General features: G+C 38.4%; 1 protein-coding gene across 2 annotated transcripts; it reads left to right on the plus strand.

Moving 5' to 3' along the window:
* The first annotated feature begins 63 nt into the window (after positions 1 to 63).
* Positions 64 to 24,406, plus strand: LOC121597221 (aryl hydrocarbon receptor protein 1-like). Of its 2 annotated transcripts, XM_041922824.1 has the most exons (11): positions 64 to 228; positions 15,266 to 15,456; positions 17,813 to 17,940; positions 18,885 to 18,974; positions 19,381 to 19,590; positions 19,682 to 19,869; positions 19,973 to 20,079; positions 20,153 to 20,343; positions 20,428 to 20,628; positions 20,844 to 21,795; positions 23,700 to 24,406. In XM_041922824.1, exons 1-11 carry the CDS (start codon positions 167 to 169, stop codon positions 23,780 to 23,782), a joined length of 2,403 nt encoding a protein of 800 aa, XP_041778758.1. In that variant the 5' UTR covers positions 64 to 166; the 3' UTR covers positions 23,783 to 24,406. The 2 variants fall into 2 exon arrangements, with proteins under 2 accessions (XP_041778758.1, XP_041778756.1); XM_041922822.1 differs by lacking the exon at positions 23,700 to 24,406 and having other exon boundaries at positions 20,844 to 22,632.
* Positions 24,407 to 25,298: the final 892 nt, after the last annotated feature.

Genomic DNA, 25,298 nt, shown 5'->3' on the forward strand with positions numbered 1-25,298 from the left:
ATATCGTAATATTGTCGATTTTAAAGTGGAAATGTTCATTGAAATGAAATATTGGTCTAAAAAAATTAATAAAGTGAAAGCTTGTGTTGCGAATTTTGATGAAACATTTCAAGTGACAACTAAAGTCGTGAGTTTTTCGGGCTACTAAACCTTGAGATCCTCAGGAATGAAAATGAGTCAGCTGGGAACAGTTTATGCCACCAAAAGGAGGCGTCGCAATGGCAAAAGGTATGCTCCAGGAAATGGAAACTTGACATCTTCGGAAGATAGTCAAGTGTTTTAGTTACGTGGGACGGCATCACGATATAGTCACTAACTCATACGACTTAAAAATATGTCCGTCATTAGTTCAAACCCCGTGTGGACCATGCGTTTCATTAGTCAGACTGATTATCATGCTATGGGTAATCAATAAATCTCCACTAACTTAACCCATTAATGTACGTTGAAAAAACGACTACGTTTGTAGGGTCACATAAGAAGAAAAAAAGTAGTGTTATTTTGTCATATATCGAAAACTTTATCTATATGCTCCACCAAGAAGAATGGTTGGATTTCTTATTTTGCGCAGGTGCGAGTGAAGAATTGTTATCGTCATGGCGATGATGAACTTTCTACATCTTGCTGATACCAGTGCCTAAGCAAACCATACAATTATTGCCTGTCCGAATGTTTGCCCTATTTTAGGCAACAATTTTCGAAGCTGCAAAATTGACGATCATTTATGCAAATTTCCACTGCAACCGTAATGTCTGCCGGCGTTCTGCAGGGTAGACAGGTATAGATGAAACGATTCCTGGAACAAAAACGGTTGCGTTTTTTGTACACATTTATGCCTGGCTCGGTAATTCTGGCTTCTTAGTAAATCAACGTTACTGCATACCGTGCAGTAGAGTGGACTCTTGAGAAAAAATAAGACGATCTGCATGCTCTTCGTTGAAAATTAATGACGGCCGCTATTTTTTTTTTTTTTTTTTTTGCTTACTAGTATGATGACTTCAAAAGTGTTATTTTGTTGGTGGTATCTGTACCTACACGCATAGTAAGAGCAGTGGGTTATATTTTCAACGTAAACATAGCTGACATTTCATTAAAAAATGTACCAAATCTCACTAAATATGTTGAGGATAAGCAGAGTGTTTATCATACAAAACAAAATTCAAAAAAATTCTTAACAGACCTTTCATATTTTTGTGATTTTTTTCAAAAAACGGGGGGTTTCTCCAAACGCTTTCCTCTAAACCAATCCCTTAAAGAAACCATCTAATAGCGATGTGTCAACTCATTAGGTGGGCGGGCCAGTTTGCAATATCGGAAAGGCATCAAATTTGATATATTTTTTGTGAGCTTTTCTATGAAAATGATTCACATTTGTTTTTATACATATTTTGTTTTTATCACATCAATTATTATTATCATTTGTTCCTTAAATCCGTAAAACCAACTTAAAAAATATTTAAAAAGAATGAAAGAATGAAATGAAACCATGCGCTGATCAGATATTTGAATATAATAAAAATAATGATGGTTGATATCAACCCACCGTTCTTCGGAAACAGTGCAGCGTATTTGGGCGCAGGATGTAAGTTGGAGCGATCGGTCGGAGATCAGGTGCAAAGATGGATGAAATTTTAGCTGTTACATTTTTTTTTTTTCACCAAACACCAAACCAAACCTGACGTATCAAAGTATCCTACAGAGAACAAACGGAACTTGGAAAAAGAAGAAAACACATCAAGATATATTTGCACAATCCTGTCGAAAATTCACTGTTTACTTTACTTTAGCAGTTTCTCTAACTAACTTAAATTCAAACCCTCCAGTAAGATGTTAAAGTCATATTAATGTTTCAAATTAAATTCTAGAGTAAAGTTGTTCGTTGCAGCTTTGGAATCTAATTTATTTTACAAGAACTTTCGTGAGTGTAGGATGTAATTATATGTAATTTTATGGTAGCTTATAATATGAAAGTTATGGTTTGATTATTTTAAGATGATAAAACAGATGAATAAATAAATTTTAACGTACCGCATGTTCAATTTCAAATTTAATGTTCAAATCCGTATAAATTGACTGATACTAATTGGCTGATTGGCACTGATACAAATGCTGTTCTCTCAAAAATATAATTTTAATTAGTTTTGGCTAGCAGTATATATTTACTACAAACAATTAAAGAACGATTAAATTAATCGTTTAGTTAAAATAGCATCAGGCAAATTGTATATTGAATTATCTGAAAGAAGTCCGTGCTAAGCTGTACGCTTTTTACCAGTTTTTGTTCTTGTTTTAAATTACATTAACTAACTTTGATTTCATCGATCGTACAACTATTGCGTAAATATTCTTGTTTTTTCTAGAATTGAATTAAATTCTATCCTGCGGCCTATGTAGACGATTTCTTCTAGACATAAAAAAAAAGAATTATATGAGTTTTGTCATTTCTCGTTCTCGTTTACATATTTGGACATTTGTGTCGTGTGTGTGCGAGTTTGAATGTTAAAAAGTAGCATTTAACCAAATGGATACTAACCCCGCATCGGCTTGTTAAATTTTCCCGATCTCCTACCGATGAGAACGCCGGTAATGCACCACTTTAAGCATCTCAGTTTGTCAGCCACTTGTTCATTATTGTACGAACCTCTAGGGCCTCAATAGATCGATCGATAACCGGTTATAAATTAGCTTCTTTTTCTTATTTTGCGCAAAATCTATTGTTAGTCCTTGAAGACTTGATTTTGCATTTGTATTTGATTTTAAACAATGCAGGGTAGTCAATTCTGTTAATTGTTGACTCGATCCATGCGAGGCATGAACCCGTGACGGGCTAGTTGTTTAGTCGCAAGACCTGTCAATTGTATTGCGAAACGAATCCAGTTTAGATAAACTAGATCACTTCATTAAAATTAATAAATTCTTTGTATTGTTATCATCCATTGCCGCAATATAGTATTGTATTACAAAATTTGAAAAATTGCCGCATTTGGTTGACAGATTCCATTATATTTTGGTATATTGTATAATATTTTATAATATAATATAATATAGTATAATAAAATATAATATAATAAAATATAATGTAATAAAATATATTATAATATAGTATGTGATATATATCTAATTAACATATGTATTAATTGAAAGTTCGTGTTTTATTTTTGGCATTATTATTCACAAGTTGGGCCGGTCTGGTGGTACAGTCGTCAACTCGTACGACGTAACAACATGCCCGTCACGGGATCAAGTCCCGAATAGACCGTGCCCCCATACGTAGGACTTGACTATCCTGCTATGGTAACAAAAAGTCACTGAAAGCCAAGCTCACTTCACTAGTGGGTACTGGCAGGCCTTGACCGACAGCGGTTGTTGTGCCAAAGAAGAAGAAGATGAATTCACATGTTAATACTATGTACTAACGATGTTCATTTTATCACATGTTTTTAAAACGGTATTTTTATGTTGCTTCAAACTAAACAGAAAAAAAACAAAGCTTTAAGTAAACGATTCATCACATATGATTTTCACAAATGGAGTTATCAAATTGATTTTTTTTTGTCTTTTTGTGATAATATCGATAATGTAGATAATATATCTGCAGTTTTGGATAGTTTTCTAACGTCTTCCAGCAAATAGCAAATGTTGTGTACAAACTGAAACACAGCCCAGGTGAAGTCTTCTTCTTATCTTCTCAAGTGATATAAGTAGTTATACTGGTCGATACAGGCTTTCAGAACATACGTACATACATACGTCATACGTACCGCCTAACCGGAACTTGCAATTAAAAGACAGTGCGGATGGGAATCTAATTCGTCCGTCGGATATGTATCGAGAGGTTTATTCAGCTCCCGATAATGTTAGTATTGCTTAAAATAAAACAAAACGAAATGGTAAATATTTTATAAGAAAAGGGTCAATTTGCAATATACCAATTTTCCACCAGCTCCTGTTATTGCAACCGTTAGGAAAGAAAAACTTCATTCCTTGTTCAGGTACAATGCAGGTCAAGTTTGTTCGTGAACTTTGCCAGCTGAACTCCAACGTCAATTACATAGTTCGGCAATATCTTCAAATCTAATGAACACAAAATAAACAGTAAACTGGCTTGCAGCAAAACTTATCTTAAAACGTGTAGCTGAATATGTGTGTATGTGTGTATCTTAGTGTATGTGCTTTATTTGGATTTAAGACCAAAGCATATTCGCCGTTTTCCTTCCTCGACCTCATTCGAAAAGCCCCTCGAGTGGTACTTCTTTCGTATCGTTGCCCAAGCGATTAATAATAGATGATAAATTACAAGTACACATAAACTATACACATTTCAGTACTGGCCGCTGCACCAAAACTCGTCAAAACAGAGAAAAGCTAGTAGAATGTGAGCGCTGTTTTTTGCGATGATCGCTTGCCGATATCAGGAAGCCAGAAACTCTCCCAATGTAAGGTGAAGTAAAAATGTTGGTGTCGGCTTTGGCGACGTGTTTGGCACCATACTTTCCTTCCAAACATACCGAGACAGACAGTTTGACTGCATCTATATAGAATGGATTCAAAAGGATCTTGCGTTTGGATTATATGCTACGATTATACGAAGCGAACGTCAAAAAATTCTTTGACCCTTGCAGTTGTTGCGACTCACTTCTTTCTTCGTGTGCTTCGGTCATTTACTGTGGCCAGTAAGATAGCCCATCTTACGCCCACTCTTTACTTACGCTCAAGGTTGAAAAGATTGCCGTTTTTTTAAATAAGGAACACTTTACATGTGCAAGGCTCACGATATTTAATGTTCGTTTAGTTAAAATAGCATCAGGCAAATTGTATATTGAATTATCTGAAAGAAGTCCGTGCTAAGCTGTACGCTTTTTACCAGTTTTTGTTCTTGTTTTAAATTACATTAACTAACTTTGATTTCATCGATCGTACAACTATTGCGTAAATATTCTTGTTTTGTTCTAGAATTGAATTAAATTCTAACCTGCGGCCTATGTAGACGATTTCTTCTAGACATAAAAAAAAAGAATTATATGAGTTTTGTCATTTCTCGTTCTCGTTTACATATTTGGACATTTGTGTCGTGTGTGTGCGAGTTTGAATGTTAAAAAGTAGCATTTAACCAAATGGATACTAACCCCGCATCGGCTTGTTAAATTTTCCCGATCTCCTACCGATGAGAACGCCGGTAATGCACCACTTTAAGCATCTCAGTTTGTCAGCCACTTGTTCATTATTGTACGAACCTCTAGGGCCTCAATTGATCGATCGATAACCGGTTATGGCCACGTTTGTGTAAGATTCAAGTTGTTTTTTTTTGTTCGTGCTTTTTGTGCCCGTTGCCATGTGTAGAGCAAAAATATTATGATCATGTGTTGTCCTTCTGGCGAAAATACGGTAGGTGTTGGTTTTTGCTCTGGGAAACGTAAGTACTAAATTGAAAACTCAATTTATAATATCTCATCGGGTGGATAATGTGCACACCGGTAACAGGTTAATCATGCCTGAATTTACGTAATATTTCACAGTGATATAATATTTTCAATGCAATCAATTCATGTGTGCGCCTAAACCGCTACAAGCAGCAAATGGAAAAATCAAACGAATTCACAAACGAACGAATGAAGGGTCAAACGAAGAAAGCGTGTAGAAAGAGAATGAATGTGTCAATTAATGGTAGGAATTTAAAAAAAAAGCGCATTGATTTGCTTATTCAAACACTGCCATCGAACACTGGAGCAATCATTGATAGTTTTTTCATACATAGCTATAGTTTTGGATTGTTAGCGTAGAAGAGACGAGAGCGGTGGTCGATAGTTAAAATTTGTGGGGGTCTTAAAACTCTGCTTTGTACGCAAATTTAAAAAAAAATCACGAGGACAACAAGTATGGATCATCTATGAGTCCACTCAATAGGCGCAAGGCCATGAAAGTGACAAAATGCTGACAAATTTTTCAAAACGTGAGCTTTTGTCACTTTTTTGAGTTTTTGTCAAATTATTGTAATCTGGAGCAGCCAAGAAATAGTTGACAAAAGTTGACAAATAAAGACAAAATTTGACGTTCGCAAGAAACGTAAACAAACAGCTATTTGGCGCAGTTGTGACCCGTGGCTATGATTATAATGCTAAAATTCATGTATCTAATTGATTTATGTACCTATTTAGTACTTTTTAAACAAAATATCAAAGATATTTGGATGTTTGAGCTTTTTGCCGTTCTTGTGCATATTTTTGGTGCGGCCACGAGAAAAGCTCTTTTTTGCAGTTGAGCAATTTAAACAAAGTTGAAATTTTTTTCAACATTTTGTCACCTCCGTGGCCATGCGCTAAATAGTTTAAACATTAATTAAATAGTTGAAACATTAAGAGGGGGAGGGGCACTTTTACTACTTTTAATACTAGCTACTAACACACGTTAAAAATAAAATATGAATATTGCAGCAAAGTTTACATGGTTTTCACTTCAACCAAAGACCGTGGGACACTTATGCGATTCGTTATGAGTCAATGCCACGATTGCGGCACACCGTCTGAAAACCGAACCAGATCCAGTAAGTGTACATTTCATCCGCGGTCTCACTCTCGGAGTTCGAAAAACTCCGTAAAAATGGACAGGTCAAGAGCATTTCATTATTTTCCTTGATATATTATAACTTTTACACTTGTATGTTACATAGAGTTCATACTATTTTTTACGCTGCTTTTTGCAAAAAGTGATCCTCTAATATTTTCGCCGTACTCACCGTTGTTCAAAGTTAATATAAAGTGTTAAAACAATTTGTTGCTTAGCTTTAAACCGCTGTAGCTCAACCGACACCCATTGTACTCCGTTGCAGTGAATACGTCCTGTGGAGCATGTACACAGCTAAAAAGCAGAATCTTCGTCATATTTGAAATCTGTGGAAACACCAACTTACTACAAGACAACGAGAACCGATCGATGCATCCCCACAAATCGCTACATTCGCACATCCTACCGCTTCAACCCCCAACTGCCACAGTCTACTTGGGATTTGATTGTGAGCTTCGGATATCCAGTTCCCCGGAGCGCCGCATCGATATGTTGTGCTAGTAATATTTTTTCCCGCTTGTTCCGTTCAATTCTACCGCGAATAATTTGTTAAGCGATATAAGGGAAGAGAGTGTTATGGGGCAGACGCGTGCAATGCGCTCAGGGTCTGTGCCGTGCGTTTGGCTGTTGGTAAATTTTTTAATATTTGCCTTTTAGGATACCTCACACGCCGGGGAGCTAGAAGCCACAAAAAATCCATGTATATATATATATATATATTGGATCTCGCGTGTACCCATGACAAGTCAAATTTTATGCTTTCTGCCTCGATTCAAGTTTCAGGATAGCAAAGCGATGATTCGGGCTGGAGAGAGGCACTGCAAAAGCCCAATTTCTGTTGCAAGTTTTACTACTGGAATAAAATGTTACTAAACACAAACTCGTTTATCATGAACGCCGGGATACCACGGGGCACAGCGCAGCAAAAGGGATGTTGTTGTTTGTTTAATTCTCTGCTTTCTTCCCGCTCCAGGCACTTGGTACGTTGCCGAGAGTGTGTGTGCTTCTGGGACGCGCCGAATTCCGTGCATTTTTTTTGTGATGTTCAGCACCTCCCAAAACAGCAAATGCAGTTTTCTGCAGGCTCTGCGCATCATCAACGCCATGTACGCCGGTTTGATTGTGGAATCCTAGGTAGTGGTTTCATTATAATTTGTTTATTTGTTCTTGGTGCCATTGTACGGGCTGTTGCAGCTACCTCTTTGTCCTTTCGTCCGCAGCAACAGCGGTAGATTATTTCGTTAACATAAATTAAACTACTACTGTGCAGACACTGGCTGAAGCGCCCCACGCCGAGCGACGGAATGTGGCATTAGTTAGGCAAGCTCGTAGAGTATTTGTTTTGCTGTTGCTTTCATTTGTTTAGCAATACATTCATTCGTTTTCTGGATTTACACGTATAGAAATTCAATATCGATTGCGTATCGTTTTACTGCTGCTTTTACATAATGAAGCAGCGATAGGAACTGTTTTGCACTTACATAAATGCTATACGATGAATAATACACCCTTATTTTACTCAATTTCACTCGCTGTTTAATTGAGAAGGTCTTATTGCACACGAATTGAGTGCAGCAGAATATGATAATATTTGCTCCTTTATTATAAATTCAACGGATCGTATAATTAATTATATCCGAAACTTTACTTAACTTCTTTATTTCTATATATTTCGCACCGGCTGGGAAGGTTAATCTGGGACCAGTTCAACATTTTGCTTGCCGGTACCGACTGAAGGAGATATTTTCCCCACTAACAATGGCAAACGCAAGCGCACGTGATGCACGCGATCATATTAAACGAAAAGAAGGCTGTGAGCGTGTGTATGATTCAGGACAGGGCCGTGGCATAATGCTGCAAATTTTCAGCAGCAGCGGGCAGCTTTTCACATTGTCTAGACAATAGTGCTCGTAAGAAGAATCATTGCTCAAGCATTGCACAGTAGACAGTATAAGTTATGTGGAATGGGACCTCAGAATCGGACGTTATATTGGAAAGTTTCGTAGCAACATTTTAAAGGTGAGGCGTTTGTAGCTATGGTTACGAACACACTTGCTAACATCATTCATCTTCATTTGTTTGCTACATTATTGATCATTTACTACAATTGCACTGTTTGGTAGGGCCAATACGCTAAACTATCTCATTAAATAATTACAAACAAGATCGGTTTCTCTACTCTGCTGTATGTTTCGATACTGCTATTTTAATATTTAATCGCGTGTAAAGCTGTAGTTTCTCTTCTTTTAATTTGTTTACACGTGGATAAAAAGTATGTGCATGATGGAATTAAGCACCTAGATATTCCATATGTGTCAAAAAATTACCAATACGAGAAAGATGATCTATTAAGAATGATCATTCTGCCCTACGTATAAAGCAAAATTAGAAAACATATACTGAATAAGTGAAATGTTTTTTCTACATTTGTTTTAATTTCCACAAAATATGCAAGCAAATGTTATACCTTTTTAGAATAAGGTATTAAATAATGTATCACAAAGTTAGATTCACAAACATACATTAGAACTTCGTTGTATTTCGTTACCTTAGTTTAGTTGCTAGCAAGCATCACGCCGTTAAATATGTACAAAACATAATGAAACATATTGGACTGGTTTATTGAATTTAGCTGCTTTTGTCAGTGACGAATGAAAACAACTACTTAAACCTTTCTGAAACAGTAGATATTTGAGAATTCCTTAGGGACTAACGAGGAAACGTATGCCGTTAATTTCTAATGCTTCCTTTTTAAATCGAAGTCACGTGATTCATATAATCGACGCAAGGCGAATCAATACCAGCAGGAAACCGGAAGGGTCGTTTTGCGTCATTGCATTCTCATTGACCATTGTATAGATGTTATAACATCCCTAACCGCAAGGTCAGTGCGACGTCCTCAAACTTGTATCAAAACATAGATAATGGGTATCATTTTCCGCCCATTGATAGTTGTTGTAGTCATTCAATTGTGTCTATATATGTTTGTGCCGTTTTGGCAAGAGAATACGTTCCAATTGTGATCACATCCGATTTATCGGTACGATTTAGCTCGGTATCAAATGATCAGTGGTATCGACATCCGTCAAGGATGTAGCATGTTGTAGTGTTTCCTTCTGTTTGTAGAGTTTAGGAAAGTTTTCGCCTCTCATAGCATTTGTCAAATGGACCGTGCGTACGTTGGTTACCTGCACCATTGGCACCAAATTTCCCACTTTTCACTGAGATAGCTGATTAGTTGCTCGGGGAGTTAGTTCACTCGTCGCCCCGTAAACCACAAAGCAAAACAAAACAAAAGGGGCACAAAATACGATAAAGGACCAACCATACCACTCTACAGCGAGTTACTTTCAATGTGAATCTAGCTGGATCAGAAACATATGCTTCCTGCCGTTTCGAGCGTCGAGAGCTAGTAGCGATTCTAGCAACAGTGTAAAACGCCCTCGCTTGGTCGAACGCGTGACGTGCGGCAAAGGCACTGCGTCAGGCGGCCAGTGTAAGTTATTAAAAACGCGCGTGACTCATAACCTTTGTTTTCTGTTTTTCTCGTTTCGGGATCGGTTGATTCCATTTACGGGTTTTGGGGTAGGTGAGACACCCATCGTCCACCGTGCCGCCGTCTGTTTTCGGTGTCCCTCGGTAACGAATAAAAGCGAAAATGGTGTGGCACTATCCCTGAAGAGAGTATCAGTGGAAGGGAGCGCACAGGACGCCGCGTGTATCATGGACCTTAAACAAAGCGGAACAGAGAAAAGAACAAAACAAAAACGAAGGATAGGGTACAAAGCCAAGCCCATATCCTTTGCCGGTGAACTTTCGGCCCCCGATGTTTTCGTTGTTTTCCCTAATCATGGTTTCATAGCAATAAAAATACACGCAAATAGTGCAATATCCTTTTCGGAACACCTTTCCCGCCACACCCGCCAACCTCATTGTCCGCTCTTCCGAGCACCAAATCTAAATGGATATTAGATCTATGGCGTAGGATAACGAGCTAAAGGATGCACACGGCACCGCAGCAAAACGCAGAAGAAAGAGTAGCAGAGGCCAGCAGTCGTGCTAGGTACCAGTAATCGTTGCAAACGACAGGTAAATCTACAGCGGGACTAACAGCTCATACTGGTGCAGGTCACTCACCTCATCGACCTTGCATCCTAGCGGATGCGGTGGTAGAGCAGAAGCAGAATGGCAGGAAATAAATTAAGTAAACGCAAGTCCGCGTGCTTAACGGAACCTCAAAAGATCCCCTTGGTTTTCTGTTCCATTTGAATGAACTCGATGGTTCGCTGGAGCGTAGGGAAAAAGAACCTCATTACCAAAATGGTACCACCAGCTGACTACCGTTGGTCAAGAACGATCTGCAAAAGTGTCCACGGTCCGGAATAGCCCTACGCTCAGTAACGATCTATCAACCAACTCACCGTTTTTTGAAACCAACAAGTAATCCTTGAAACATATCAAACGAAAGCATAAACACGCTTAAGGTGAGCGTGTTAGAACAGATCCATGATCGTGAACTATCATGTAGTTGGTTTGTCGGATTTTCTCAGCAACTTCGACCCTCGGAATTGGGGTTCCTCGTTCTGAAGGATGGCAGGAAGAGGCGGGAAGAGTGAAACATGTGTTATTAATTGATTTTTCACAGAAATAAATATGCTGTCTTCAAAAGAATATCATATTTTCATCGATGAACATTCGAGCCGTACACATTCAGCTACGCAGAGCACGGAGTAACGCAAGCGCTTGCCATTTATTTTGTGCTCTTCTGTGTTTATTCCCCCCTCCCCTTCCTCTCCCCCGTCAATATCTTGTTGTTATTGAGATCCGGCGCGACTAATTATTCGCTGTTGTGTGATAATCGGCTATTAGAATGCAGTTCGTGATTCGTGAAAGTTATTTATTGATGTATTGATTAGTACCCGACCTGTGTTGGAATCAAATATCCTCAACGATCTGTTTTTAGTTTACGAGTGGTATTGGCAGTATTCAGCCGAGTGGATGACATGTTTCATGGCTCATTACCGTGGTTTATTAGCGTGTTCACGGATGGAAAAGTGATATCGTCTTCATTCATTGACATTTTCGTTAAACATGTGCCGCGGCAGACCATCAGTAACTGAAATTGAACGGCACATAAAATGTGATTATTGAATGATCACTTATTCAATGCGTCACTGGGGATGACCTCTTACATGAACTGTGTACCATCATTCTGCTAAGCTAAATCATTTGATGCTTAATTATAACTGACCGTATGCTATACAATGTGCAGTGAAATGGCATACGAAACAGCGCTGTCTGGAATAAGAACAGACATTCGAGCGAAGGTGAAAGCAAACGATCAGTCACATTTCGTTCATGTGCCAAAGGGACCGATCAACACACGAACGCATACACCATTTGCAATAGCATGCAGCGGTCCGTGTTCCGGGTGAAGCTCTTTACGATCGAATGCATTCGCAGAATGCTACAAATAGCAGCTGGGAGAGGTGTCGTTTCACTGTTAATAATTATCTTTTCGAGCATTTATTGTATATAAGACTACGGAATTGCTACCTGGAAAGCTGTTGTCCAGCGAACCAACCAACGAGCTTTGGGATGTTTCATTCAATTGAACATTTGGCAGAGCAACAGACTGTTGTGCCCTTGAATTGCAGACATTCGAGCGTCTAAAGCGCAAAAAAACATATGCCATTGTTGCAGTTATGCATGCGTGGGGATGATTCCTAAAAAAGGAAATTAAACTAAAAAGAGTACGAAACTGAAATAGCTATAATCTAATATTGATTATTAAGGCTAATAGAAGGTTAACGAAACGATTTAACGTTAACTCTTTTCATTTTTTTCACTTCTTTTCTTTCAGTACTGTTATTTCACCTATAGCCAAGGCTTTACGTTTGATATAGAACTATTTGAACAAAATTTGCTTGACAAACAGAGCAGTTTTATTCAAATAAAAGGAAATCTAAATGCTGGTCGATGTTATGATGTTGCAACGTTATGACGTAGCTTTTGCCATTTTTCACCTGTCCAGTGAGTTCAGTGTACGTATATAAGTTTTAATGAAGAGTGCAGGTGTCTGGGACGTTGATCAACATGTTCAGCAAGGTGTGAGTGTTTAATACGCGTCTGTGTATATGCGAAAGAACGATGGTTATGAAAGCCAATACACATCTCCAAGGATAATGATAGTGTATCTCGCTCTTTAGGTTGGTGAATGTTATCAAACTCAATCGAGGGAAAGGGCCGCAGTTTGTGCCGTTTGTCCTATTGCAGCTTCAGTTTCAACAATGAAAGCTGCAGCTGATACCCTTGCATGTGCACTTCACTCATTTATGACTAACACATTTCACCCCATTTAACCACACGAGCATAACGAATGTGCTTAAAGTAAATTAAATATGTGCTGAATGTTTTTCCCCCGCAAGCCTCCCCGTTTCATCCTGCTTTATTGGCATTCATATGAAGTTTTATACACTAACATGAGGCTTGGGACCGATTAGATGCCGTGCGTTCAAAGTATGGTATGGACATTTTATCATAAAACTACGACCACAAAGCCTTTAGCCGCTGTGGAGGGTATGCTGAACTAACGATTTTATAGATAATTGCTTATGGTTTGCGTTCGCCGGCTTCATTATAAGATTGTATCACATTGCTAGCAGGTAATTATTTGCAATAGCAACTCAATGAGCAACGACCGTTGCAGGCGTTTTAGTGAATATATTTCGATTGGAAGCTTATTTCCATTTCCATATTACGTAGTTATTGCGGTGGCTCGATCGGCTTCTACAAAGTTGGATCGTATCGATTCTCATCCAGACCATCTCCCATCACCGTCTCTATCTCCATAATCATAAGAAGCCGGTTTAGACAGGCATAATCGCACTTGGCTACGTCAAAGGAGAAGGAATAATAACGAAGATTTTTTCTCCTGTATTAAAACTAAAATACCATCCTGTCAGGGCGATGTGTAATGTAGCACCTTTACAATTGGCAAATCCACCGTCGGGAGAGTAGCTTAATGTGAAACTATTTTGTCCATATCCCCCATTTGTCCTATAAAAAAAAATCTGTTGGCGTATATCTTATCGGCCGGTGCAACGACTGGTTAATGCATTAATTTTTGCCCCCGTTTTAAATGCATTGGAAGCGATTTGACCTTAACAAAGTGCTACCTTGTTTGGGAATTGAGTGAGAATTTGTGGAATTTCGATTGATCTGTCACCTTTTAAAATATCTGCTCCTCGGCCAGGCTCGTGCATATGTTTGCATACATAAACACATGCGACGCTTAATCAAACGGCCTTAAAAGAGACCTATGCCAGCCCTTTTTGGCAATTAAATTTAAATAAACCGTTCTCCACGATCTTTGGCTGATGCTGCTGTGTGCTACTACAGCGTTGGATGCTGTTTGGCTTATGATTAATTCAACACCTCCACCTGGAGAATGCTAACCGAATCGTCGTAGTTGTCGTCGTCATCCAGTCTTCTGAATTACACACGATGTGGTGGCAAGCATGTGGTCCGCACGCTCGGAAGGCGTTCGAAGGAAGTTGATTTAATTTTTAGTTGCTACCACATTCTACCACTGTTCGTTGTTTTACGAATGGCAAGTTCGATTGCTACCCGATAACATCCCACTTCCCGCTTGCGAATGTGCAGGGAGCATAGATGTATATGTGTTTGTGTGTATGTGTGCAAGGTGACACGGATGCAGGCATGCTCCTGTGACTCTTTATTTAGCAGACCTATCGCGAGATTACACGAGAAGTAAAGAATGGGACTGCAAGTTTGTTTTGCCATTAGCCTTAATAAAAGGTGAAGATTTCTTGTATTTGATTCTGTTGAGAGCTACCTTTATACCCTCTCTTTATTTGCCCTCGCTGCGGACTTGCCTCACAATGAGCAACAGCGTTGGTCACAATAGAATTGGTTTTACCAAGTGTACAATAGACAAGGAATAAATCAGGATTGAAGCGAATAAAACCTCAAGGTTTTATTACGTGAACAGTCAGTCGTTCAATTCAGTCAATCTAAATGTTGTAAGTAAATTAGTCAGAACCCTTGGGAGGTTTGAACAAAGAACGCTTAAACCAAATAATTTACGATGGACATCTCGATGGCTTGCTTTACCGATCACACAACAATTCTGACGCACTGTTAAAGCGCACAGTGCACACTGTGCGATCATCCATGACTTTCGACGGTTTTTGCATCTACACGAATGTCGCAAAAACCTTAGCGGTTGCTTTTTTTGAGTTGATAATTACTCTCATACATCTGTTCTACACGAGGTGACACACATGGTTTTACCACCATCGCATAAAAATACCTTTCTGAGCCTGTCGTACAATGGCCAGGATATTTGTGAAATGGAAAAACAACTAACAAAACGAAAAAGAACAAAACGAACGAAACACTATTCGCTCACACGTGAGGCAGATTTAACACCTTCACTCTACGGATGGTAAGATTTTGTCTTCATATCGGGTATGGTAAATCCAAGAGACAGCCACACGGTCGAAAAGCGATCCAATAAGTGAGACGAATCAGCACCTCAATACGTATTTGTGAATTCACACTCTGCACAGCACATCTACTGTCGGTCTAATTGTGCAGAAAATGTTTTCGTTTTGTCACCATTGGAAATAATTATGTTCAAACGTGTGTGTGTGTTTTTTATCATTCGCTTTATTCGCAGTATCAAGACAACACCAAAAGAGGGCATCACGAAAAGCAATCCTTCCAAAAGACACCGGGAGCGGCTAAACGCTGAACTAGATCTTCTGGCTTCGTTACTTCCATTTGAGCAAAACATATTGAGTAAGTTGGACAGATTAAGCATTCTTCGGCTATCGGTGAGCTATTTGAGGATTAAAAGCTATTTTCAAGGTAAGTACAGTTGTTATAATACAAAATAACATAATTATCCTTCAAATTGTGAGGTATGCATAGTTACAGAGGTTACAGAAAAAAGTTTGATCATGCTATAAGAAATGATTAATTTAGCCTTGTATTTCTTTAACCTCGGCTTTGTATTGCATGATCAATTTTTTGACGATCAAAAAAAAAATAATAATAATAACAATAAAAGAACCTAAATAAGGAATATCGCATAGGACTAATCCTTTAAAAGATAAAACGAAAAAAGGTTTGTTCTAGATGGAGTCTACAACGATAGAGAACCCTAGATTAGAGGAATGCATCAAAAAGTCATTATGCATTGGCTTACTATCGAGAAAGAGACTAGTAAATATTAAATCATAATGGGAAGTCGTTTATTTCATCCTTACAAGCATTCTACTTTTTATATTTGTGCAGCTCATATTTTAGGACATGACAGCTTATGTCCAAATACTTATGCTTAATATCAATGATGAATTGTAATAAACTCATCAATAACGATTTATAAAAAACATTCTATTAGTTGCTTACATGAAATTTTATATTTTTGCAACTGTAGGAATGAAATATCATTTATCACCAGAAAATAAAACAAAAAAAATCAGTGTTTTATTCTTTTAGACGTTTCCTTACGATTGAAAAACACGGTGATACATTTTCGTAATGAATGAAAATTGTCGGGATGATAAAATAATAAAAAGGAGTCTCTTACCTTAGTCATTGCTCTAAGTTTATCTTACCTTAGTTATTGTTCTAAGTCTTTGCAATTTATATGTGATTATATTTACTAAAAATAAATGATGTTGGAGAATGTAACCTTTTAGTCCGGAACTGCATGAAAGGAAAATCGCTACAAGCTTGATGTTGTTTTTCATTTTGTTATTTTTTATCAGACCATCGAAACTTTGAAGATCTTTGCTACAGTCATTGCCGCTAACTTGTTGCTCTAACTCACCTATTTTTGTCTTTAAGGTACCTATTTTGGACAGCGTTTTTTGGACAGACAATTTTTACCTCTAAGGCATTAATTATACTGTAAATGAAACGCTTTAATTATAAAGTTTAACTTAATTTCTGAAACTATATGTTAAAAAAATAATTGAATGTAAGTTAAGTAATCAATAATTTCATTCAAAGTATTTAAAATATATCCAATTTTATGCCAATTTTGGAAGTTTAAATGAAGTGAAAAAAGGTGGCATGTATGTCCAGTTATAAACAATGGTTTTAGAATTCATTTTTTTAACAATTAAATTACATAGTTTTTGTAGTGTTTTGTGATTTCCAGTTATTATGTTATAAATCTGCTAAAATACCTTGTAAATTTATCATGATTCATACAAGAGTCATAATATTTTTGACTTAGGGACAGAAATTGGTGCGTTTTAGTCAAAAAAATACGCTTTAGCGCAACAAATTATACACTCTGTCAAAAATGTATGCCTTAAAGCCCAAAATTTTCCGACAACGACTGTAAATGTTACTACATACAATACTTATAAGCTAAAATAGGGTGCACAACAAGGTGGTTGAAATGAGATGCGCAAATAATCGAAATATACTTATAAATAACATACACTTATGTAAACTGTTGTTTGAACTGTTGTTTGAACCAATGCCTTAAAACATCTTGGAGTAAGTTGAAATCAAAAAGATCGTAGTTATCAGTGAGAGTCCATCCAATATATGACAAGGGGTTCGCAAGGGGACAACGAGACGTAAGCGAGTTCTACGATAAGGGACAATAAGAAGTTATGTATGTAGAGTCCTATGGGCTGGTCTGGTGGTACAATCGTCAACTCCTACAACTTAACAACACGCTCGTCATGGGTTCAAGCCCTGAACAGACCGTTCCCCCATACGTAGGACTGACTATCCTGCTGTGGTAACAATACGTCACTGAAAGCCAAGCTTACTACACTAGTAGGAACAGGAAGGCCTTGACCAGCAGTGGTTGTTGTGCCAAAAAGAAGAAGAAGAATCTTTGGGCGAATCTTTGCAGTGTTTTTTAGCCCAAAGATTAAAGTATGTTATGAGTCGATACGGACCAATTCTAATATTTCACAACTTCAAGGTTGGCCAATGCATATCTTTTTGGTTCTTGCTCTGATTAAAAGCGATATTTTATCTGAATGTCACACTTGTATTTTTAATAATAGACCTATTTCAATTGTAATATTATCATTCAGAAAACTTTTGTCTGCAATTCATATGAATAATAGGGTGATCATTTGAATGCTTATAATATACATAAGATACATTCCGAAACGCTAATATTTATTTACAGCAATACAACGGTATTAAATATGTTTCATTTGTTCATTATTTCCTTTGCTACTTACAGTTGTGATGCACAAAGAAAAGGGTGAAAATGGATTGATGCCACACTCCGTTTCAGAGGAAAGCTATCGGGCGCGAGATTTTACTTCCTATGATCATAGCTTTATAGTGGACAGCGACATGTTTTTGCAGGTATAGTAAAATCATAGTAATTAAGTTGTTGTTACTATATCACTTTAATACGACAAGTTCATGTGGGATATCTCTGCTATTCAACGTTGTTGAAATAATCTCATTCGAAATGTGAGCTATATTGAGGCTTAAGGTTTTAATATATTCCAACATATTTCAAATCAATTGTTTTGTCAATTTAAAAGTTCACAACAGCAAGCAAAATCAATGATGTGACCTAGCCTTAATGTTTAAAATTGTGTTTATTTCACGTGTTGGGAAAGCAGCTATATCTCAAGTCCGGTGAGCTGCAACTGAATCTTCCAACAACCAACTGAGAAACTGACCATCATAATTATGATAGCAGTGAAAAGTTGCGACGGATCACCAACCGAACCATCCAACAGAGTATCGCTTCCGGCGGGACGAGTTAGGTCCCAATACTGTAATTAAAGAAATATCAGCTCATGAAAGGGAAAGGGGAAGAAACAAGTGAGACAACGTGCTGATGTCTCAGTATAATGCTTTACAGTATCTTTTCTACTTCTGAGTAATCGTTATTTAATAGCACACCTGATTGAAAACGCGTTTCTCTGCCGATGCGTTAACAGCCGATCGAGTTGAAGCTTCTACATTTGTACAATTCTGCGATTTCGTGTGAACTAATCACTCTGAGGAACTCGTGGTATGAATGATAGAGCTTTTCTGGTAGCACTAAACTCGTTGGACATACAAAAATTGTCCTACTTTTGGGCACTGTTTAAAATGTTAAAAAAACCCCTGCTGCAAGATACGTTTTTGGAGTGTTTTCGTAATGTATTTACATGGATTTTTTAAATGTCTAACACCTAATTGTTCACATTATCATTACAGCTGATTTGCAAATGGACGAACAATGAACAACGATGCATGAATACTATAAATGATCACAACCAAACAATTGTTTTTTTTTTTTACTTTTTCAGGCACTTAATGGTTTCATTATGATTCTCACCTGTGAGGGAGAAGTATTCTTTGCAACACACACTATAGAAAGCTACCTAGGATTTCATCAGGTAAAAATTCTAAAATAATTTTGTCCCAGTAAACTAAAGAACTGTAAATTATTAATAAGATATTAAATAACTTATTGTATAATAAGAAATTGTACAATAATATGAAGTGATCACTAAGCTGATGATGCAAAGGCTGTATTTTGAAGAAAAGAACAGATCAGATCAAATCAGATCCTTGAAAAGGTGTAAGATCAATCAAGATTGAGTTAACGGGCTTGCTCATCTATACTTGTTGGTAACTTAATCGATAAATGTATCGTGTTCTTTTAAAACTCTAAAGTTAAAAAGTAAACTCTAAAGTTGAAACTCCAAAGTTATAATAAAACATTAAAAGTAACCCACCCCTTCCACTCATATGCAAGTGTGCAAAGTTAACATACTTGTTTACTCTTTACTTCTTATGCAGTCCGATATCATCCATCAATCCGTATACGAGCTGGTACATTCAGAAGACCGAGAAGAGCTGCAGAAACAACTGTTGTGGAACTCCTTTCTGCCGGCTGATCTATCCGGTATTCAGCTGTCCGAAGCTTTAGTGCCTGAAAAGGATAAGCTTTTGGAACGAAGCTTTACCGTTCGGTTTCGATGTTTGTTAGACAATACTTCCGGCTTTCTGGTATGTTTTTTGTCCATCTTTTTATCATCCTTATCACGAAGTCTGGTTGCGGTACGAATTTTTCAAACGCTTAAACATTTCATTCTGACAGCGCTTGGATATACGTGGCCGGGTGAAGATATTACATGGACAAAATAAAAAGAATGAAGAGCCTCCTCTTGCTCTGTTTGCATTTTGTACACCATTTGGGCCTCCCAGCTTACTAGAGATTCCACCGAAAGAGAATATGTTTAAGTCCAAGCATAAGCTAGACTTTTCGCTTGTTTCTATGGATCACAAGTATGTATTAACAAACTGATTAAGTGCAAGAGAATCAGTTATACTTGTATGAACATGTATAACATATATGACCGTATATGTTTTTTGTTTTGCTTTCATATAGAGGGAAAAATACTCTGGGATATTCCGATTCCGAGCTAGCAAACATGGGAGGATACGATTTGGTGCACTACGATGACTTAGCTTACGTGGCAAGCGCTCATCAGGAACGTGAGTATGAAACGATCAATCTACAAGAGCACTCATTACACTTTAAAACCTTTTTCCATTTGGTTTATTTCAGTACTAAAAACGGGAGCCTCGGGAATGATCGCCTATCGGTATCAGAAGAAGGATGGTGCATGGCAATGGCTGCAAACAAGCTCTAGGCTGGTGTATAAAAATTCCAAGCCTGATTTTGTCATCTGTACCCATCGTCAGCTGATGGAGGAAGAAGGGCGGGATTTACTCGGCAAACGCACGATGGATTTTAAAGTATGTACAGAACAGCATAGGATTTAGATATTTAAGTCAAAATCTACACTCTACTATGTATTTATTTGTTAATCTTCGTGACAGGTTAGCTATTTGGATGCTGGCATCTCTTCGACGTATTTCGAGTCGGAACAGTTGATAGTAAGCTCAAATAATAGCAGCGCACCCAGTTCGCCGACCACATCCCAGCAACGTGCCAATCGGCGTTATAAAACACAGCTGCGCGATTTTCTCTCCACCTGTCGCCACAAGCGCAAGCTACCGAACCAATGTGCTGCCGAACAGGTAGGAAGAAACCTGCATACTTTTGCTTGTGCCCAATATTGCTACGTTTACTGTACTTCAATTGAGTTTTTAACGTCGAGAGAGTTTGAGAATTACCATAATTGATGCGAATGTTTGATAATTCCTGCAGAAGGGATAAGAGATAGAAATACCTTTTTTGATGGTGAAGTAGTCAATAATAAGCTATTACTCCCGTTTGATTGTTTTGTGTGCAGGTTTCGCCTAGTGTGTCCGTAGTGGATTACATTCCTGGTGGACCGCCAGGTACGGCGGCCGCGGCAGCCGCTGTGGCAGCAGCTGCCTATTCCAACAGCATTAATAGTGTGTATTCGCCAGCAGCACACTTTCCCGGCACTGCGCCAGACAACGTGTACATGACCGGGCCGGTTCACTCGTCGAATTTTTACCCGATGCCCGATAATCTTTTCCACCAGTATCGGCTGCAAGGTGTAAGTGGCTACTATCCCGAGTATCATACCAGCACTAGTGCATCCACCTTTGTTCCTACTAACGGGCTTATTCCGTACGACAGTTATGGAATCACTAAAGAGGACACCATGCGATGGCATGAGGGGACAAAGAGCTACGGTCCACCCGGCGAGTCAGGCCAATCGCACCCGACCAGTGCCGAATCATCGCAACAACCGGATGCACCTAGTGGATGTACCACAAGCGAAGCACCATATCTGGTCAGTGGCTTTGCAGCTGCAGTCGGTACCGATCCTCGATCCCCTCATGTTCCTAAAGGCTCGTGCCACCAGACTGTTAAAAGTGTTTCCCCACACTCATCCGAGGAGCTGGTCGATCCATGCTGTACGGTGGATGGTAACGCCACACCGACCAAAGATTCAATCGATCGTCACGCACACCATGGCAGCCAGGCGCATCATGGGCCGCACAGCACACAACACCACCATCCCGGTACCCATCATCAAGCCTCCCACCATAATGCTCACCACCACCAGCACCAACATCACCAAGCTGTGCAACATCATCAGGATATTCAGCAGCTGCATCCGCACACGCATCCTCATTCGCATCCCACTCATCGCCATCGGAACGGTGATAGGACGGAGGAGCACAAATTGGGCGGCGTAAAATCACCGGCCGCTTCCTCGTCGCCTATCCGCCACAACGAGCCGCAGCGCCAGACCGTTCTGATGTGGGGTACGTCTTACAATAATAATTCCATCAGTGGCAACGATGATCCTCACGTTGCCAGTGGCAATGGATCGCCGTCCTACGATTATATTGACTCCGCGGGTAACTTTAATATGGTCAACCTGTCAAAATCCGGCTCCATTGGTGCCTCTATAAGTAGTAGTGAATTGAATAATACTAGTAGTTCTATCAATGCGAGCTCCACTACATCCACTAACGCTAATCCCAACCAAACACATTCGGTTCCTTGCGAGCCACCGCCACAATCGTCTGGTGAACCGATCCTGGAGCCAGCAATCGACAACGTTTCGCGCACGATCGCAAAACCTATCACATCGCACGTTGCGCTTAATAAATCGAAGCAACTGCAACCCTCCGATTCCAGCGGTGGTAATAACAACACTTACAGTGGCAAACACCAGCCAAAAGCCTATGTTAACCATTCTGCTAACCAACCTCCAACAACACCACACTCAGTACCGCCTCAGCAACAAACTGAGCCGCAGGTCGAAGGAACGACTGTCGTTCCAATGGACCCAACCAATAACAACAACATGACTACTTCTTCCGTCGATAATAAATGGTACTGCACCGATGATGCATAACACACTCACAGATACGCTGTAGTTCGTAGTACTAATCGTATCGTTTTGCCACTAATAATGCATGCAGCCCATCCAACTAACCATGCTGGCGTTGCTTCCTCGAGATGCGTTTAGTTTAGATCTAGAAAGGCAAACACTGATACTATGAGCTCCAAAATGAAATCCTTCTTCTTCTTCTTTGGCACAACAACCGATGTCGGTCAAGGCCTGCCAGTACCCACTAGTGAAGTGAGCTTGGCTTTCAATGACTTATTGTTATCATAGCAGGATAGTCAGTCCTACGTATGGGGGCACGGTCTATTCGGGACTTGAACCCATGACGGGCATGTTGTTACGTCGTACGAGTTGACGACTGTACCACCAGACCGGCCCAAAATGAAATCCTATCCCAAAATAAAACAGCCAACTCAGTTGCAGCGATGGAGAAACATGCTAACCCTAATACGCTTTTTAAGGTACGAGTTATAGTATAGTTTGTAGTTAAAAAGGCGTAGTTAAGTTTTAGGGCAGTTTGCACAATACATTTCATAAAAATAACATCGACTGTCTAATACACAATTACACAATGAAACCATAAGGGAGCTTTCAAATCAATTGGCACAGTTGTCTCGTGTTTTAACACGTATTTTTTAACTTTTGAGTTGAATTATTGTTGTGGGTCGGTATACTATTAGTATTTGAAGTATTATATTACTCCTGTTCGAGTTCAGTGCTGAATCAACCACGAAAGGTCCTAAGCAAACAGAATTCATAGGAATAATTCGTCTTCACTATGAATGCGGCAACTTTTATTAAGAAGTAGACATTTTATATAAATCGGTACCTTCATCATACGTACACGATACCATCCGTATAATCCATATAACACTAAAATCTCTCCCTAGAGTATGTTTTGGTGTCATTACTTAACGCTTGCTGACCCATTCTAATAAATAAACGTTGGAGCTCTTCATCCTTAATTAATTTTAATCATCGTTCCGTTTATATGGATTTCCCAATTTGACTGTTAAATAATAAACAGCATAAAAAGAGCATACCACTTATAACATCTTAAAAGCACATATAGTACTTTCAAATCGAAAGAAACTTGAACCATTTCTAAAAATGTTAATCGTTTAAGACATATATTCTTGTATTGCATGAGTTATAGAAACAAACAAGTAGAAAACCTTAGGAACAAAATATCTAGCTATTGTTATATCGTGGTTTGCGTTGGCTGCTTACTATCATTACCCATACTGTGAACTATTTAAATAAAGTAACATTGCGTTTTTGACCGTATAGTAATTTATCTTCTATTTGTAGGTGATGCTCGACACAAGCGATACACTGAAAGGACTGAATTATTCGATGTTACCAAACGCGATCGACCCAAATTGCATTGCTGATCTTCGCCGCGATACAGCTTGGAGCTCTGGTATGGATATTATGCTGATCAGACGCTCCAATCACACCTTGATCCAGCAAGATTGGACATAACATTCGTACTACGCACACAATCTACACGAACTGCATAAACAGTACTATCAATAATAGACAATTGAGTGTGCAGGGATCCAGACTTCAGGTTTCCAGAAACGAAAAAGCACCTCGTAATAACTGTTGTTGGTGAAATTATGGAAAATGGTTTCATTGGATGCAGCACGCTTATTATAATGACCTCCTACAGCTGATATTTTTACTATGTTAGTCTTTTAGAAAACGTGTGAATATTCCCACTACCAAGAGCATTTGTGAACAGCTGATACTTGAAACATCTGTTAAAACACAATAAAATGTCTCTTAACATTGAGACACCTTGACCACTAGCTAGAAGAGCGGATCAGTCATATAATAAATAAATATTAACTATAAAGTTTATTTAGTCTGCGGTATCAATATTCAAGTAGCTCGTTGTGATCAAACGTAACTATTTATAATCAATCACTATTGTCCACATTGAAATCTTGAAATTGAAATGTAAACATTGAAACAATTATTTAAAATAAAGCTATTTCCTGTGCTTAAAATCAAATGAAATATGTATTGATGGTTTGTACCTATGTACATTGACTGTTTTTTTGTCTAAATCGTGCACCTGTTAATAAAGTCTCTCCTGTTCTGAACTAAGATTTGTCAAAATTATTAATAATTTGTCATGAATTACCTAATGCTTCTCCTTCTTCTGATTCTACTTCTTCTTTTGAATGTAACGACCTACGCGTTTTGGCCGGTCTATAATTCATTCATTCATTCATTCTTCCGAAACTTGTTTTGTAACTCACTCCCGGATATTCAATCCTTGCTATTGGAGGACAATCCGATTGGGAATTGTTTCTGTCGGGCCTTGCATTAATTAGCTAGGGCAAAGTGGTAATTTTGTGGATACAAAAATAATTGTCAAAATATGAGACAATTGTCAAAAATATGAGATTTTCATTTGATAACGTGTGATCCATTCTTGCTCTTTCAGTAATCGCTGCTAATTATGTATGGTAATATAAATTAAAACGTGTCGCAATGCCATGCTCACATTGTTTCTACATAATATTGCGACAAACGCATTTGTTCGAAAATCACAAGCCAAACGCGAAGTGAAAGATTTTTAATTTTTTCTTCATGTTGAATATTGCATGCAATTTTTGGAAAAGCGATTGTCGCACTGTCGTGTAGCAGCCGTTTAAAAGAAAGTGTGCCCGAACTTTTCATTCAAACTAGAAGGCGCAAGCGCAATTACTGGCAAAAAAGCATTTGCTGCCTCCACAACTTACCTCTTCTCAAGCTACCCATTTAAAGCTCTCCTTCAATTAAACAAGTTATATTCCCCTTCATGACGACCTTTAATATAAAGATTTTTTCATTAAAAAGTCGGAATTAGATTACCTAGTTTGATAAAAAATCCTAAAAAACCATAAAAAAATTATT

This window comes from Anopheles merus, chromosome 3R (assembly GCF_017562075.2).
Source record: "Anopheles merus strain MAF chromosome 3R, AmerM5.1, whole genome shotgun sequence".
In the NCBI taxonomy this organism is placed as follows: domain Eukaryota; kingdom Metazoa; phylum Arthropoda; class Insecta; order Diptera; family Culicidae; genus Anopheles; species Anopheles merus.

What these genes read in the sequence shown, in the direction of transcription:
- LOC121597221 (XM_041922822.1), top strand. Translation starts at nt 167, where the DNA reads ATGAAAATGAGTCAGCTGGGAACAGTTTATGCCACCAAAAGGAGGCGT. An exon ending in ACAATACTTCCGGCTTTCTG is followed by an intron (nt 19,591 to 19,681) that starts GTATGTTTTTTG and finishes TCATTCTGACAG; the next exon opens with CGCTTGGATATACGTGGCCG. An exon ending in ACCAATGTGCTGCCGAACAG is followed by an intron (nt 20,629 to 20,843) that starts GTAGGAAGAAAC and finishes TTTTGTGTGCAG; the next exon opens with GTTTCGCCTAGTGTGTCCGT.